Source organism: Coregonus lavaretus (genome assembly GCF_964263955.1).
Source record: "Coregonus lavaretus genome assembly, chromosome: 15".
Classification (NCBI taxonomy): Eukaryota; Metazoa; Chordata; class Actinopteri; order Salmoniformes; family Salmonidae; genus Coregonus; species Coregonus lavaretus.
In genome coordinates, this window is record NC_140002.1 from 48,627,164 (window position 1) to 48,645,853 (window position 18,690).

The 18,690-nt window shown below is 43.3% G+C and overlaps 1 protein-coding gene across 1 annotated transcript in view; it reads right to left on the bottom strand.

Annotated features, from left to right (window-relative positions):
• LOC311143169 (integrin alpha-X-like) overlaps positions 1 to 18,289 on the bottom strand; it is a gene marked incomplete at its 3' end in the record, with an annotated part of 53,207 nt that extends 34,918 nt beyond the window's left edge. Inside the window, exons 1-13 of the mRNA XM_084178955.1 lie at positions 18,226 to 18,289; positions 17,910 to 18,042; positions 12,818 to 12,912; positions 12,345 to 12,400; positions 11,815 to 11,929; positions 6,610 to 6,740; positions 6,059 to 6,204; positions 5,519 to 5,672; positions 5,090 to 5,222; positions 4,754 to 4,827; positions 4,329 to 4,458; positions 1,266 to 1,414; positions 957 to 1,106 (exon numbers count right to left, since the gene is read on the bottom strand). Of these exons, the coding sequence (XP_084035081.1) occupies positions 957 to 1,106; positions 1,266 to 1,414; positions 4,329 to 4,458; positions 4,754 to 4,827; positions 5,090 to 5,222; positions 5,519 to 5,672; positions 6,059 to 6,204; positions 6,610 to 6,740; positions 11,815 to 11,929; positions 12,345 to 12,400; positions 12,818 to 12,912; positions 17,910 to 18,042; positions 18,226 to 18,280 (1,521 nt within the window). The 5' untranslated portion in view covers positions 18,281 to 18,289. The remainder of the gene's footprint in view (positions 1 to 956; positions 1,107 to 1,265; positions 1,415 to 4,328; positions 4,459 to 4,753; positions 4,828 to 5,089; positions 5,223 to 5,518; positions 5,673 to 6,058; positions 6,205 to 6,609; positions 6,741 to 11,814; positions 11,930 to 12,344; positions 12,401 to 12,817; positions 12,913 to 17,909; positions 18,043 to 18,225) is intronic.
• Positions 18,290 to 18,690: the final 401 nt, after the last annotated feature.

Below are 18,690 nucleotides of genomic sequence, written 5' to 3' on the forward strand. Positions count from 1 at the left end.
GGCCACTGTGTTCTTGGGGACCTTCAATGCTGCAGAAATGTTTTGGTAACCTTCCCCAGATCTGTCTCTGAGCTCTACGGGCAATTCCTTCAACCTCATGGCTTGGTTTTTGCTCTGACATGCACTGTCAACTGTGGGACCTTATATAGACAGGTGTGTGCCTTTCCAAATCATGTCCAATCATTTGAATTTACCACAGGTGGACTCCAATCAAGTTGTAGAAACATCTCAAGGATGATCAATGGAAACAGGATGCACCAGAACTCAATTTCGAGTCTCATAGCAAAGGGTCTGAATACTTATGTAAATAAGGTATTTCTGTTTTTTATTTTAAATATATTTACAACTATTTTTCTTTTTTTTAATCACTTTGTCATTATGGGGTATTGTTTGTAGATTGATGAGGGGAAAAAATAATTTTATCAATTTTAGTATAAGGCTGTAACCTAACAAAATGGGGGGGAAAGGGAAGGTGTCTGAATACTTTCCGAATGGACTGTATCTTCAAGGATTTCATTGTGTGCATGAAGCAACAATCACACACGTGTCGTGCACACGCACACACGCACGCACGCACGCACGCACGCACGCACGCACGCACGCACGCACGCACGCTCACACACACACACACACACAGGAAGCACCTATAGTAACGGCAGTGTGCAATTGTGGCATGTGGTCTGTGTCAGTGTGCAATGTGTGTCTGACATCCTGTACTGTAAGTGTTTGAGTGTTAGTAAGCTGTATATGAACACAGCAGTGTTGGTTGGAGTCATTCAGACGAGAAAGTAGTCAACTTGAATCGTAACTCCATTCATGAATTGATCATGCACAATGAATCTACTACTGAATTGGTTGGTTTACTATGATATTGACCAAACCATAGACATGCAATACTGTGTTCTATTTAATTCTGTCCTTCGTGTATGTATGGGGTGTTATGTAGCCAATCTTACTCCAGTCTCCAGGGTACAGACATGGACCTCTCCCCCAACATCCTGGGCGTGATACCAAGGAGCCCCAACCAGTAGCAGCCCAGCACGGCCCTCCCCTGGCCCAGCATGGCTCTCTAACACACACAGCTCTGCCCCGAAGTAGGAACCAAACTATGGAGAGGGAAGAGAGAAAACAGAGAGGGAGAGAAAGAGGGAAACATTGGAGGGAAACATTATTAGGTAAAGAGCAACATGGTAATGACGACTTTGCATTCTGGTTGCCGTCTGATTGTATTCTGATTGCCCCATTGGCTCTGGTCTTTCTCTCACCTGAGATCCGGGTATCCTGTGGGTGACAGTCCACTCCTGATGGAGAGGGTCCCTCTGGAAGACCAGGACCAGCCCAGTGTGGTTGAACCTGGGAGCTCCAGCAAAATATATACTGCCATTCACTGTCTCTGCCACTGCCACTGAGTAACCTGCACAGACAGCATTTGAGTTCAAGTTCAATACGTATATTTGCCATTTGCAGGTATTAAAAGTAATACATACAGTGCCTTCGGAAAGTATTCAGACCCCTTGACTTTTTCCACATTTTGTCACGTTACAGCTTTATTCTAAAATTGATTAAATATAATTTTTTCCTCAGCAATTTACACACAATACCTCATAATGACAAAGCGAAAACAGGTTTTTAGAAATGTTTGCACATTTATAAAACAATTAAAACAGAAATACCTTATTTACATAAGTATTCATAACCTTTGCTATGAGACTCGAAATTGAGCTCAGGTGCATCCTGTTTCCATTGATCATCCTTGAGATGTTTCTACAACTTGGAGTCCACCTGTGGTAAATTCAATTGAATGGACATGATTTGGAAAGGCACACACCTGTCTATATAAGGTCCCACAACGGAAGCCACTCCTCAGTAAAAGGCACATGACAGCCCGCTTGGAGTTTGCCAAAAGTCACCTAAAGACTCTCAGACCATGAGAAACAAGATTCTCTGGTCTGATGAAACCAAGATTGAACTCTTTGGCCTGAATGGCAAGCGTCACGTTTGGAGGAAACCTGGCACCATCCCTACGGTGAAGCATGGTGGTGGCAGCATCATGCTGTGGGGATGTTTTTCAGCGGCAGGGACTGCCGAGGGAAAGAAGAACGGAGCAAAGTACAGAGAGATCCTTGATGAAAACCTGCTCCAAAGCGCTCAGGACCTCAGACTGGGGCGAAGGTTCACCTTCCAACAGGACAACGACCCTAAGCACACAGCCAAGACAACGCATTAGTGGCTTCGGGATAAGTCTCTGAATGTCCTTGAGTGGCCCAGCCAGAGCCCGGACTTGAACCTGATCGAACATCTCTGGAGAGATCTGAAAATAGCTGTGCAGCAACGTTCCCCATCCAACCTGACAGAGCTTGAGAGGATCTGCAGAGAGGATTGGAAGAAACTCCCCAAATACATGTGTGCCAAGCTTGCAGCGTCATACCCAAGAAGACTCAAGGCTGTAATCGCTGCCAAAGGCATTTCAACAAAGTTCTGTGTAAAGGGTCTGAATACTTACAGTATGTAATTGTGATATTTCTGTTTTTTTATTTCTAATAAATATGCAAACATTTCTAAAACCTGTTTTTGCTTCGTCATTATGGGTTATTGTGTGTAGATTGTTGAGGGAATAAAACGATTTAATCAATTTTAGAATAAGGCTGTAACGTAAGAAAATGTGGAAAAAGTCAAGGGGTCTGAATACTTTCCGAATGCAGTGTACATTGTCATTCTTTGTTGGAGCTCTCTCACATAGGACAGTACATACACATAGAGAGTAAATGATCATAAAAATAACATCAATCATAAAAGAAAAACAGTTCAGTCATATGTGCTAAAAGTATAATGAAAACAGCTCAGGTTGCTTGGTTTAACAGGTGGATTGCACTGGGACATAAGCTGTTCTTGAAACTGGTTATGGAGGTTTTGATGCTCTTGTACCTCCGCCCAGATGGTAACTGGGAGAACAGTGCGCTGGCGGGATGTCTGGGGTCCCGTATTGTCTTTTTGGCCCTAGTGAGGGATCTGTCTGTGTAGATGGCATCGATAGAGGGGAGGGTAGTTGATTCTCTCTGCAGTGCGCACTACCCTCTGAAGCCTTTTTTGGTCTTTTGCGTTGGTGTTACCATTCCACACGGTGATGGATCCGGCCAGGATGCTCTTTACTGTGTAACTGTAAAAGTTGACTCGAATGCCTGCACTCATGCCAAACTTCGCCTTAGGAAATGGAGATGTTGCTGTGCCTTGATCACAGCATTTGTGTTGGCTAACCATGTCAGATTGGACGAGATGGTTAAAACAGTCCACCAGCTCCATGTCAGTGCCATTAATGCTCATAGCAATATGATTTCCCCTATGCTTCCTGAAATCCACAATCATCGCCTTCGCTTTCTTTGCGTTTAGCTCAAGGTTGTTTTCACTTCTTGTCTATATACTGTCTTGTCAATGTTAGTGATGAGCCCTGTGATGGTAGTATTATCTGCAAACTTTATGATCTGATTGCTGTCCCTTTGGGCAACACAATCAGAGGTGAGTAAAGAGTACATCAGAGTACAGTAGAGCACCGTGCACACGCATCTGTAAAAAGTTACAATAGGCACCACATAAACAGGCTATCATTCTATAATCTCCACAAACCACCCAGAACCAACGCTGAACAAAACATGATACAGAAATATTGCCTATAGTGGTATACATTACAGTTTCATGATTACAAATGTCTCTGGCCCACACCAACACAAAATAGAGATGGGATATGAGCAATAGTCTTGAGTGGTGATACAGTAGTAGGTTCTCTATCTGATGGCAGTTTCTAGAAATATATATCTGTATAATAAGTTGTTGACATGTTATATTTGTAGTGAATGCTACTACATGTTTCCTCACCACATTGTTCTCCTCCTTCTCCTTACACTGCTATTTTGCTCAGTAGTGGTAAGAGATTGTATACATACATAGTTCTGTAGGCATAGTTCTGCATGTATTTTTTACATTACATTTGACATTTTAGTCATTTAGCAGACGCTCTTATCCAGAGCGACTTACAGGAGCAATTAAGGTTAAGTGCCTTGCTCAAGGGCACATCGACAGATTTTTCACCTAGTCGGCTCGGGGATTAGAACCAGCGACCTTTCGGTTACTGGCACAACGCTCTTAACCACTAAGATACCTGCCGCCCCATATTTGACAATATAGGCATACACTCCTCTCACGATTATCTGTTGTCTAAGTGCCGGCATTAGTTCACATTATTTAGACTTTATAATTGGCGATATTATACTGTAATTGGTGATGTCTTTTGTAAAAGCTTGAGTAGTTTATTTCCCATAGTCCTTCATTCTCACCCAGATAGGAGTCCTGCATTTCTGTCTCCAGTGCAGAGGCATTGATGAACGTGGCATTCATCCCTCTGGCTGCCTCCACAATGCCCCCGGACCACGAGTACGACCCTACTGCCCCAAACAGAGAGACACCCTTCACAGGAGAGAGACAAGTACTTCATGTGTTACTTTCCTTGATGGCGTTACTTTACTTAATTTTACTTAACCATACTTTACTTTTAAACTCTAATATGACGTAACGTGATGGAAATATTTCATGGGAATAAGTATAAATGCTCTTCTAAGCAAGAACTGTCCAGACCATGCTGAAAGGGGACGCATTACATTGGTTCAACATGACATTAACATTGAACGGATATTCTGTAATAACCACTAACAATAATATTTGCCTTTAGCAGACACTTTCTAGACAGAGAGCAGTCACTAACCCCAGAGAGAGTGGTACTAAAGCCTCCCTGGGACAGTTCCTGTTCAAAAGAACTGGAGTTGGTCGAGTTAGTTCCTGAACAGAGAACATGCAAGAGAAAGAGAATAAATCAACAAACCAATGTGCTAGTTTCCTAGACACAAAGCATTTTCCAATTGTGATTATCTTCTGTTCTATTTCCACTGTTAGAATTCACATATTACACAAACTTCCAAATTAGGTGTACATGCAAAAGGTACACATTCCTTATCCAGTGTGTAAATTAAGATATAGTAAATACTGTAGTTATCATTTTAACGGATGGGTTGTGTTTTTTAAATACAAATCCTTGTTGTACCTTCAATTGCAAAGATCTTCTCCCTAAGCTCCTTCTGAATGGATTTCAGAGCATCAAAACTGTTTGTCTCAAATACAAAGTTCGGGGAAGACGCAATCTGCTCAAGCTCTAGTCTAGAGAACTGCTTCCCAACCTGGGAGGGGGAGGGAGGGAGGGAGAAAGAGAGAGAGCAAAAAAGAGAAAGATTGCACTTCATTTTAAGACCAGTCTGACACTTAGCAGCCATATCATCTTACTAGAAGTGCCAGAGCCAAATCCTAGAATACAGAGAGATCCGAGGAATACCACGGCTTCGTCCGAAATGGCACCGTATCCGCTACACAGTGCACTACTTTTGACCGTATGGGCCCTAGTCAAAAGTAGTGCACTATATAGGGAATAGGGTGACATTTTGTACGCAGCTCACATGTAAAAGATTAATGAAATCACCCCAATGGCAAATCTGGTGACGGCCATCATCTCGGCCAATGGTATGACAGAGTTAAAGGTCTCTTTGGGGTCGTTAGATTTGCCGTCTGTTATCACAACCAACAGCTTCCTGGAACGTTTCCTCATCCCCTGTTCTTCTGTCATCATCTCTTCTCTGAGGACAGGGACAGTACAGCACAGTGTAGAGACAGTGTAGAGGATGGAGGGGAGTGAGACAGATACTTTCAGAGTACTTATAGAACAAACATAAAGGGTATGCCTCAAAGGGGGCAGTTAGACATTACTCTACTTTTGTGCTGGTAGTGTCTCCTTGTTGCAACTTGTAATGAACCGGATTGATTATTGATTGACTTTACCAACAACTGCTCTCCCTTTTGGTAGGCTGTCGTTGTAAATAAGAATGTGTTCTTAATTTACTTGCCTAGTTAAATTAAGGTTAAATCAAAAATAATGGGATACTACAGTTTTTTTTAATCGTTCATATGAGTCCTTTTTTCACTAACACTATGCATTCACCAAATAGATAAACCGCTGACTCACAGAACATAGCGGATGGCTGACGGGGTGTATGTCGCCTCCTGGAAATGGTCCACGGATCCCATCAGGTTGTCAGGGTTAGGGTCAGACACAAAGTCCACAAAGTGGAAGACAGCACGGGTGTCTGTGGAATACTGAGCCACTGCCACCTGGGAGGAGTGGACATACAATTATGGCTCCCATTGAGACTAGGGTTGCAAAATTCTGGTAACTTTCAATAAATTCCCTGGTTTTCCCAAATTTCGGTTGGAGGATTCCCGGAATCAGGAGGGAATAAGAAGGAAACCCGGAACCCTCCAACCAGGATTTCTTGAAACCAGGGAATTTATTGAAAGTTCCCGGAATTTTGCAACCCTAATTGAGACCAATGTCCAAAGAGTTCATACTAGCATACTATTTAGAATGAAACTAGTATATTGAGCATGCATTCTACTATAAATGGCCATGCTAGTGTGGATATTGGAACAGAGTCAATAAGAAAGAAGGTGGTATAATCAATAGTTATGCGTGATAGAACAGATAAAGATGGGCACAGAGAAGAACCATACACCCACCTGTGCACGGGGGGCAGTGAACATCCGAATAATGTTTTTGATGAAGTCGATCATGGTGACAAAGTCTCTGGTTATGATACTCTGAGATCCGTCAAACAGAATCACTGCATCCAAGCCAAACTCACGGCACTCTGTAGCACAGAACACAACGGATTGATTGATTGATTGATCGGTTGGTTGACTGGATTTATATAGCGCTTTCACAGAAAGAGATCTGTAAGACTACAACATCTGGTCCCGTGTAATGCAAACATGCTCGTTTTTTATATCAGTGTGATGTCACGAGAGGCTGTGTCCGGGAGGGACGTTACATCCCCCTGAGGTGGCTGCAAACCCAGACAGCTATGGCTCCATCTGCTGGTATGGTCGGGAACTCCACCCCTCTATGGCCAATCTTCCCACGCACCTGAAACAAATCAGGAGCTGATGAGCTGAAGGTTTTGGGAAGGGAAGAGACACACTGAGGGAGGGTGTGGGTTGTGAAAAAACACAGTCTCCAACCTGGGCTCTCTGGAGGACAAGAGTGCTGCACGTCCACTTCCAGGAGGAATATAAGGATTTGGAGATACTTACCTTTGGGAAATACTCACCTTTGGATATATGTACCTGTGGAAATACGTGAGAGACATTTGGAAGGACTTTTTGTTGGGTTGGCCACTAGCTGCAACGTGGACTACAGTAAGAAAAGTTATCTGAGCGAGTGAGAATTATGATTTTGGATGTGGAAGAGACATCCCTGAACTGTTAACCCTTAAAGAGCCACAAGAGAACAGACTTTTGTTATATTTTCGTTAATTTCCCAAGACCTATAATAAAATCCTTGGTTTGTTTGAACCTTGTCTCCTTGCACTACTTGAGCAACCCCGCTGAAAGCTGTGTAGCCTCTCGTGACGTCACAGATGGTGGAGAATACGGGCAAAGCTCAAGCGTTAATAGTGCATGTCAGAGGAGGATACCGAAGGTTTGATCATCCAGTTTTCCAAGTTGGCCGTAGGCTCCCCGCCGACTGAAATGGAGGACATATTGAAAGCCCTTGTTGCTGGCCAGCAAGCCCAGATGCAAGCAAACGTGGCTCTCTTGGAGGAGCAAAAGAAAGCCAACCTTCTGAAGGCAGAGGAATTGCAGTTGCAGAGACAGAGGGTTGTCCAAAATACCCGCCCAATAAAGGCAAGTGACTTTATATCTAAGATGGGAGCTACCGATGACATTGAGGCATACCTGCATGCATTTGAGGCCACGGCCACTAGGGAAGCCTGGCCCAAGCAACAGTGGGTTGGTCTGTTAGCCCCCTTTCTAACCGGGGAATCGCTGAATGCTGTCCGGGACCTGGGCCCTGACCAGGTTACTGACTATGATGCCCTGAAGTCTGAGATCCTCAGCAGATATGGACTCACAAAGTTTGGTATGGCCCAGCGCTTTCACAGCTGGACCTTCCAACCAGACCAACCTCCTCGGGCGCAGATGCATGAACTTGTCCGAATCGCAAGGAAATGGCTGGATCCGCAGAGGAATACAGCAGCGGCGGTGGTGGAGGCCGTTGTGGTGGATCGTTACCTACGCGCCCTGCCTTATGAGGCAAAACGGTTCATCAGTCAACAGGCCTTGACCACGGCTGATCTGACCGTGGAAGCTGTGGAAAAGTACCAGGCCACAGCGGAGATGCTGAATGCTTCCCGAAAAGACCCCAGGAGTGCGCCCCCACCACAAATGGGAAGAACCCGTCCAAAGGACCCCAAGGTCTCGAACCCAGCCACGTCAGGACTTATCCCGGCTCCAGGGGGAGCCAGAAACCAGGCGGGTCCAAGAAGAGTACACCAGGAGGGGGAAACTCGACAGTGTTACCGGTGTGGGGAGATGGGACATATCTCCTGGCAGTGTGGGAAACCAGCCGATGAACCTATGCCCACTGCGGAGTCCTCCAGCTCAGCACCCACACACCGTTTTGCCTCGCTCTTGGGAGTCGTAGATGGCGGCCCAGATCGACCCCCCACCTGCCCGGTAACTGTGAATCACCATGATGTGGAGGCCTTACTGGATTCTGGTAGCCGGGCCACCCTGGTGCGTAAGGATTTGGTGGGCCCAACGTGCCTGACCCCGGGGAAAGTCCTCCCAGTTTCCTGTGTCCATGGAGACACCAGAGAATACCCCATGACTGAACTTACAATGACCAGCACACGGGGAACCATACACACGACGGCGGGGGTGGTTGATTCCCTCCCCGTCCCTGTCCTAATTGGACGAGACTGCCCAGCCTTTTACCCACTCTGGAGAGAGTCTCAGGAGAGGATAACCCGAGTACCTCGGAAACGGAGAGGCAAGACTCATCCTGGGAAGGCTCCGGTGCAATCCTCCGAATTACTCACTCCCGCCCGGGCTCTGATAGGGATGGCAGGTGCCCAGACCGACACAGAGACGGAGCTACAGAATCTGGACAAAGAACTGTCTGGTCTGAAGGGGACCGCTGAGAGGTATCGTTTGTTAAAGCAACAGTTAGACATGAAGACAAAAGAGTTAGATATCCTCCAGGCTAAACTCCAACAGAGCTCCTTCCCTAAGCAACAGGAGGAGCTGGAGATGCTGCGCAGGACCATCGAGGAGTGTGAGGAGACCCTGCGCAGTAGTAAGGAGGTCCAGAAGAAGGCAGAGGAGAAGTACAAGGTGTTGGAGAACAAGATGAAGAATGCGGAGGCAGAGAGAGAGAAGGAACTGAAAGCTGCTCAACAGAAGCTAAACTCTGCTAAAACCAAGGCTGATGCGTTCAGTAAGAAACTCAAGGAGAGACCCCAGAGACCGGCACTGTACAACACAGCACCAACTCACCGGATGGAGTGGAAACAGCCGAGGGCTGGCAAGCACCACGGCAATGCGGACGCCCTCTCCCGGCGTGATGCCTTCTTCGCTGCCTTTACCCCGACGAGGACGTCGGTCCCGAGGAGGGGGATGTGTGATGTCACGAGAGGCTGTGTCCGGGAGGGACGTTACATCCCCCTGAGGTGGCTGCAAACCCAGACAGCTATGGCTCCATCTGCTGGTATGGTTGGGAACTCCACCCCTCTATGGCCAATCTTCCCACGCACCTGAAACAAATCAGGAGCTGATGAGCTGAAGGTTTTGGGAAGGGAAGAGACACACTGAGGGAGGGTGTGGGTTGTGAAGAAACACAGTCTCCAACCTGGGCTCTCTGGAGGACAAGAGTGCTGCACGTCCACTTCCAGGAGGAATATAAGGATTTGGAGATACTTACCTTTGGGAAATACTCACCTTTGGATATATGTACCTGTGGAAATACGTGAGAGACATTTGGAAGGACTTTTTGCTGGGTTGGCCACTAGCTGCAACGTGGACTACAGTAAGGCTGGGGAAAAGTTATCTGAGCGAGTGAGAATTATGATTTTGGATGTGGAAGAGACATCCCTGAACTGTTAACCCTTAAAGAGCCACAAGAGAACAGACTTTTGTTATATTTTCGTTAATTTCCCAAGACCTATAATAAAATCCTTGGTTTGTTTGAACCTTGTCTCCTTGCACTACTTGAGCAACCCCGCTGAAAGCTGTGTAGCCTCTCGTGACGTCACAATCAGTTACAGGTATTATCGCAAAAACTGAAGTATTCATTGATCATTGAATCAATTGAATACAGACCACATCCTCCTCTACACTGTGTGCACAATTTTTAGGCAAGTAAGTATTTTGACCATATCATAATTATTATGCATATTTCCCAACTCCAAGCTGTATAAACTGGAATGCTTATTGGATTTAAGCATATCAGGTGATGTGTATTTGTGTAATGAGGGAGGGAGGGTGTGGCCTAAGGAGATCAACACCCTATATCAAGGTGTGCATAATTATTAGGCAGCTTCTTTTCCTCAGGCAAAATGGGCCAAAAAATAGATTTAACTGACTCTGAAAAGTCAACATTTGTAACATGTATTTCAGAGGGATGCAGCGCTCTTGAAATTGCTAAGATATTGGGGCGTGATCACAGAACCATCAAACGTTTTGTTGCAAATAGTCAACAGGGTTGCAAGAACCGTGTTGAGAAAAAATGACGCAAATTAACTGCCAAAGATTTGAGAAGAATCAAACGTGAAGCTACCAGGAACCCATTATCCTCCAGTGCTGTCATATTCCAGAGCTGCAACCTACCTGGAGTGCCCAGAAGTACAAGGTGTTCAGTGCTCAGAGACATGGCCAAGGTAAGGAAGGCTGAAACCTGACCACCACTGAACAAGAAACATAAGTTGAAACGTCAAGACTGGGCCAAGAAATATCTGAAGACAGATTTTTAAAAGGTTTTATGGACTGATGAGATGAGTGACTCTTGAAGGACCAGATGGATGGGCCCGTGGCTGGATCAGTAACGGGCACGGAGCTCCACTTCGACTCAGACGCCAGCAAGGTGGAGGTGGGGTACTGGTATGGGCTGGTATTATTAAATATGAGCTAGTTGGACCTTTTCGGGTTGAAGATGGACTCAAATTCAACTCCCAAACCTACTGCCAGTTTTTAGAAGACACTTTCTTCAAGCAGTGGTACAGGAAAAAATCTGCATCTTTCAAGACGACCATGATTTTTATGCAGGACAATGCTCCATCGCATGCATCGAAGTACTCCACTGCGTGGCTAGCCAGTAAAGGCCTTAAAGATTAAAGAATAATGACATGGTCCCCTTCCTCACCTGACCTAAACCCTATTGAGAACTTATGGTCCCTTCTTAAACGGTCGATTTACGGTGAAGGAAAACAGTACACCTCTCTGGCCAGTGTCTGGGAGGCTGTGGTTGCTGCTGCACAAAAAGTTGATCGTCAACAGATCAAGAAACTGACAGACTCCATGGATGGAAGGCTTATGACTGTTATTGAAAAGAAGGGTGGCTATATTGGTCACTGTCAGAAATGTTTATTTGTACATTTTGAGTTGTTTGTTTATTATTCTCACTTTAACAGATGAAAATAAACAAGTGAGAACTTGTAAACAAGGGAACGTTTCGTTTTTCAATTAGTTCCATAATAATTCTGCACACTAACAGTTGCCCAATAATTGTGCACACATAGAAATTCAAAACTCTCACTATTACTTTCTTAAATATTCAGGTTTGAGGTTTATTAACATTTTGGATTGACCGAGAGCACTGTAGTTGTTCAATAATAACATACAACTTGCCTAATAATTGTGCACACAGTGGAAAACAAATAGTATCACCTTGAAAGGCAGGCTTCAGTGTTTGTGAGACCGTAAGCTGTGGCCCAAGCTCAACACAAAGTCCTTGGAGGTAGTTTAGAGTATCACAGCCATGGATCCAACGTGGTCCACACACCTAGCACAGACAGAGAGAGAGAGAGAGAGAGAGAGAGAGAGAGAGAGAGGACTTTACAACAATGCCATCTCAGGAATGGCTGAGCCCAAACACAGAATGCATAGAGATCAGTGGAAGCAACCACATGGCGAATCAGGTGAGAGAATTAGCATTACTAAATTCATGTGTCAGGTCATAGGTCATAGCTCACAATGTATCTGAGTCCAGTCATACTGTGGGTCACAATGTATTTATGATAAATGGCACAAGAGGGTAAGCACGTATCACAGGATGTTTGTGAGGAGCAGCTAGTTCCTGATTATAATTGCAGAGGGGAAGGGAAACTGACAGGGCAAGTTTTCAAGCCCAGATTCAAAAGGTTAGTAAATGAAATAGTACTCTGACCTAAACAGTGAGTCAAGGATGACCAACTCACCGTAGCTCTGTCAGCATTACAAGCTAGGGACAATCCTAATGAAACTCCTGGCTCCACTAAAATAAAACAAAATAAGTGAATATGGATGGATTTAATATACAATTATACAAATATATAAAAATCTTGAATCAAAAAAATATTTTACACCGATTTGTCAATACAAGTCTACTAAAAGCTGAACCTCAGCTTGACATAAGCACATGAGGTAACTGAAACTTTCCCACAAATCACGCATTAGACAAAATGACAACACACAACACAGAATGACAACACACACACTCTCACAAGATGTGAGACTAACCAGTGAAGCAATAACACTTTCACAAAATCCTAACAGTTTTGTGTGAAAAGAGGAAATGTATACAGGACTTGAGAATTATTATAACTGAACACAACAGTGTGTGAGCAAGAGAATGGGAGAACTCTGATTCTTGGGGCCCACACAAACTGGTAATAGTGAGCATGCATCTTACCTTGTACAGGTAAAGCTTTACAAGTGGCACTGTCATAAGAACATCTGTAAACCACTCCTGTCCCATTGTCTTGAAGAGGAGCTGTGACCAACACACTACAGAGAGAAAAGGGGATGGAGAGAATAAAGGAGAAAGACAGAAGGGATGGAGAGAATAGAGGAGAGAGCCAGGTGGAAAGAGACAGTAGAGAGAGATGGAGAGAGGAAAAAAACGTGATTGGTCAAACAATATATATATATATATATATATATATATATATATATATATATTTGTATTTAAAATGGGTTACGTTTTAAATGTTCGTTATGTGTAAAATGTCCTGTTTAAAAAATATATTGTTCAAAGCAAGCTGTTCAGTGACTGCCAGCAGCAGCAGCCCCGCCTCCGTGGGAGCATAGGCCATGCTAACATTGCTTGGATTGTTTTGCAATGAGGGTGAACTGCCCCAATGAAATAGCAGGATTATAGAGCATAAATTATAACAGCACAAAGTAAATGTGCGTCCATTCAGTCAGAACTTCTGGGTCTGCTGAGCAATACACTATCTAGAACCTTCTCATTGCGTATCTGGTAGGACAAAACAGCATGGCAAATTTTGTTTCCCCCCATTTTGTTAGTCAGGTTCTACTGTAGGTGACAGGGAGACATTTTGTGTGGACTAAACAGCATAAAACCAGGTGTACAGTGGGGAAAAAAAGTATTTAGTCAGCCACAAATTGTGCAAGTTCTCCCACTTAAAAAGATGAGAGAGGCCTGTAATTTTCATCATAGGTACACGTCAACTATGACAGACAAAATGAGGAAAAAAATCCAGAAAATCACATTATTTAATTTTTTATGAATTTATTTGCAAATTATGGTGGAAAATAAGTATTTGGTCAATAACAAAAGTTTCTCAATACTTTGTTATATACCCTTTGTTGGCAATGACACAGGTCAAACGTTTTCTGTAAGTCTTCACAAGGTTTTCACACACTGTTGCTGGTATTTTGGCCCATTCCTCCATGCAGATCTCCTCTAGAGCAGTGATGTTTTGGGGCTGTCACTGGGCAACACGGACTTTCAACTCCCTCCAAAGATTTTCTATGGGGTTGAGATCTGGAGACTGGCTAGGCCACTCCAGGACCTTGAAATGCTTCTTACGAAGCCACTCCTTCGTTGCCCGGGCGGTGTGTTTGGGATCATTGTCATGCTGAAAGACCCAGCCACGTTTCATCTTCAATGCCCTTGCTGATGGGAGGAGGTTTTCACTCAAAAACTCACGATACATGGCCCCATTCATTCTTTCCTTTACACGGATCAGTCGTCCTGGTCCCTTTGCAGCCCCAAAGCATGATGTTTCCACCCCCATGCTTCACAGTAGGTATGGTGTTCTTTGGATGCAACTCAGCATTCTTTGTCCTCCAAACACGACGAGTTGAGTTTTTACCAAAAAGTTCTATTTTGGTTTCATCTGACGATATGACATTCTCCCAATCCTTTTCTGGATCATCCAAATGCACTCTAGCAAACTTCAGACGGGCCTGGACATGTACTGGCTTAAGCAGGGGGACACGTCTGGCACTGCAGGATTTGAGTCCCTGGCAGCGTAGTGTGTTACTGATGGTAGGCTTTGTTACTTTGGTCCCAGCTCTCTGCAGGTCATTCACTAGGTCCCCCGTGTGGTTCTGGGATTTTTGCTCACCGTTCTTGTGATCTTTTTGACACCACGGGGTGAGATCTTGCGTGGAGCCCCAGATCGAGGGAGATTATCAGTGGTCTTGTATGTCTTCCATTTCCTAATAATTGCTCCCACAGTTGATTTCTTCAAACCAAGCTGCTTACCTATTGCAGATTCAGTCTTCCCAGCCTGGTGCAGGTCTAAAATTTTGTTTCTGGTGTCCTTTGACAGCTCTTTGGTCTTGGCCATAGTGGAGTTTGGAGTGTGACTGTTTGAGGTTGTGGACAGGTGTCTTTTATACTGATAACAAGTTCAAACAGGTGCCATTAATACAGGTAACGAGTGGAGGACAGAGGAGCCTCTTAAAGAAGAAGTTACAGGTCTGTGAGAGCCAGAAATCTTGCTTGTTTGTAGGTGACCAAATACTTATTTTCTACCATCATTTGCAAATAAATTCATTAAAAATCCTACAATGTGATTTTCTGGAGAAAAAAATCTTTGTCTGTCATAGTTGACGTGTACCTATGATGAAAATTACAGGCCTCTCTCATCTTTTTAAGTGGGAGAACTTGCACAATTGGTGGCTGACTAAATACTTTTTTTCCCCACTGTATGCTGTCGTTCAAATGCACAGATCGCTTTATTTATCTTCTCAAAGAAACTACAGGTAGTTTGAAAACTTGGCATCATATTTCTGTCATGCTGCTTTGTTGAAAACCCCAACCACCTCAAGCCCTGGGTATTCAGCCAATCAGCGGCCACTACTGGTATCAATAAAGTAACATCGGATCAAATCATTAGAGGACAGTGATGAAATACTGATAAAATACAGTTTGTTGTCGTTTTAGGCCTAGAATCAACCTGGACCGCGGAAGATAACGCGATTGACATTTAAAGGTAATTTCCGATTGAGCCCACATATGCAGCGTTTACAGTGAATGCGCTCTCCGTGAACACTGAAACATTGCCTTTAAAAGGTGCATGGCCGAAAAGGGTGATCTGATTGGTTGTTGACCGATGTAAAATTAGTTTTGTATTGGATATTCGGTTTTCTCTCGTTTATTGCTTGTTTAGCAACAAAAACGACACGTGCGCAACTATGGGGAAAAACAGATGGGGTTGGCTTAGATTGTTGACAATATGTAAGCTATATTTCGTCTCCGATGTTTATTGAAAACATAAATTCATTTGCACAATGAGTACTTGTTTCCTGTCAAATACATCCTTACAGTTGTTGGTTAGCTAGAATGTTTTTGCCATATTAGCATTGACATTAAATCAGTCAAAACACCTGAAAACAAGACACGGTATCAAGAACAAGATGAAACGAGCCACTTACGATTCCCCACAGTTTCTTCTCATTCTTGCTAGCAATCTGGCCATCCAGAATCACAATAACACGCTGACTTCTGCCCCATGGAAGCGCACACATCTTAGCTATTGAACCAAGCATGCCATGACTGTGAATATGGTATATTCTGAATGATGGATGGATGGAGAACAATCCACTGCATTTTATTGTTGAAATTTAGATTTTCTGTTTTGGTGGGGGCTTTCAATCTTCAATAGCTCTTACACAAAGCGTGCCAAGACTATGCAGTGAATTTCAACCACAGATTCAACCACAATGACCAGGGAGGTTTTCCAATGCCTCGCAAAGAAGGTCATCTATTTATAAAAATAAATAAAAAGTAGACATTGAATATCCCTTTGAGCATGGTGAAGTCATTAATTACACTTTGGATGGTGTATCAATACACCCAGTCACTACAAAGATACAGGTGTCCTTCTTAACTCAGTTGCCGGATAGGAAGGAAACCGCTCAGGGATTTCACCATGAGGCCAATGGTGACTTTAAAACAGTTACAGAGTTTAATGGCTGTGATAGGAGAAAACTGAGGATGGATCAACAGCGTTGTGATTACACCACAATACTAACCTAATTGACAGAGTGAAAAGACTGTACAGCCCGTACAGAATACAAATATTCCAAAACATGAATCCTGTTTGCAATAAGGCACTAAAGTAAAACTGCAAAAAATGTGGCAGAGAAATTTACTTTATGTCCTAAATACAACGTTTTATGTTTGGGGCAAATCCAACACAACACATCACTGAGAACCACTCTTCATATTTTCAAGCACGGTGAGGGCTATATCATGTTATGGGTGTGCTTGTCATCGGCAAGGACTAGGGAGATTTTAAGGATAATAAGAATCGGAATAGAGTTAAGCACGGGCAAAATCCTAGAAGAAAACCTGGTTCAGTCTGCTTTTCAACAGACAGTGGGAGACAAATTCACCTTTCAGCAGGACAATAACCTAAAACACAAGGTCAAATATACAATGGACTTGCTTACCAAGATGACATTGAATGTTCCTAAGTGGCCTATTTACAGTTTTGACTTAAATCGGCTTGAAAATCTATGTCAAGAATTGAAAATGGCTGTCGAGCAATGATCAATAACCAACTTGACAGAGCATTAAGAATTTTTAAAAGAATAATGTGCAAATATTGTACAATCCAGGTGTGCAAAGCTCTAAGAGACTTACTCTGAGAGACTCACAGCTGTAATCGCTGCCAAAGGTGAATCTAACATGTATTCTACAAACATGTTTTCACTTTTTCATTATGGGATATTGTGTGTAGATGGGTGAGGAAAAAAATTAATGTAATCCATTTTGAATTCAGGCTGTAACACAACACAATGTGGAATAAGTCAAGGGGCATGAATACTTTCTGAAGGCACTGTATATCCTTTTCATAGTCATGGCACGTTTTGTGTAAGAGCTATTGAAGATTGAAAGCAGTAAGATTTTTTTCTTCTAATAAAATAAAAAAAATTACGTGGATTTTTGTCAATCCTACCCTGGTTCAGAATATATCATTATCATAGTCATGGCACGATTTGTGTAAAAGCTATTGAAGATTGAAATCCTAAATCTTATTCTTATGTCTTGTTCTGTTTTTTCATAAAATATTGTTCTCCATCCACCCCTGATTCAGAATATACCATCTTCATAGTCATTGCATGCTTGGTTCAATAATTATTGATGAGAGAAAACCGAATATCCACCGAATATCCAATATATAACACATTTTACCTCGGGAGACTTGTCTAGCCCTTAATCATTGTCATGAGAGAAATATGCAGTATGAAAGTGTAAACCATTTTCTGTAGAACATTCCCACCAGTGAGAGAGTGTTATCACCGATGATATAACCATCAATTCCTCCTCTAGCCCCATCTTACTGGCAATGAGAGGTTATGACCTTTTCCCCAAAATAGATGAGTAACATATTGGACAGAGCACTGTTTAATAGCCTACATCTTCTCCTGGTGTCATACAACCACAGTGATATTATGATGATTAATATCCAATTGTGAGATCTGAACACAGTGGTTTAGCTGCTTAATGATTAGTAACTTGCCTGCTGTCTCCCTGCGTCGGTCCAAACTGACAGACGCGATAACCGAAATGGGAACCTGCTGCCTCCGAGTCCGAGACACTTAATGTTCTGGGATAGCGAACGTCGAAGCTAAACCCCACTGTCAATGGTGCGACTGCAACAACAACAAAAACGAACAAACAAATAATTTTAAATTGTATACATTTTCTTTTTACAAAAGTGGTCTACAGCAAGTCTGATAGTCAGTAGCTCAGGCAGGTCAGGTGAAACTCTTAACTATAACTCTACTATAAATGTATTCTACTAATACAATGTAGAATAGGCTGTATAACCTTACATTTCAAAAGTCCCAGTAAACACCAAAACTGGATGTGTTTCAGTTGGTTGTCCATGTCGACTGAAGTCCGCGCTACAGTCCTCTCATAGTTGTGAATGCAGAGAAGAGCAGGACAGCACCAGCTCGAAGACTATTATGTGGTGTAACCTTTCATGATAATGAAGAAGTGATTCGGCCGGTAAATGCTCCTTCTTTTACAGGGACGTTCTAAAATGCTTACAACTCTGTCTGTGACCGCCACCTGGTGGGGAGAGCTGACTGGTGCAGGTAGGACTGGGGAGAGGACGGGTGAAAAAGATCACAATATTGAACTTGAGTTTGCTCAATGGAGGGGGAGGGGTGCACAACTCATAGCTCCAGCTCTAGGTCTACTCTAAAGCACTTTATCATGTAAAAGGGACTCTACAATGTGATTTGATGGATTGATCAATTGATCAATTGATTGGTTGGTAGGTTGGTTTGTTA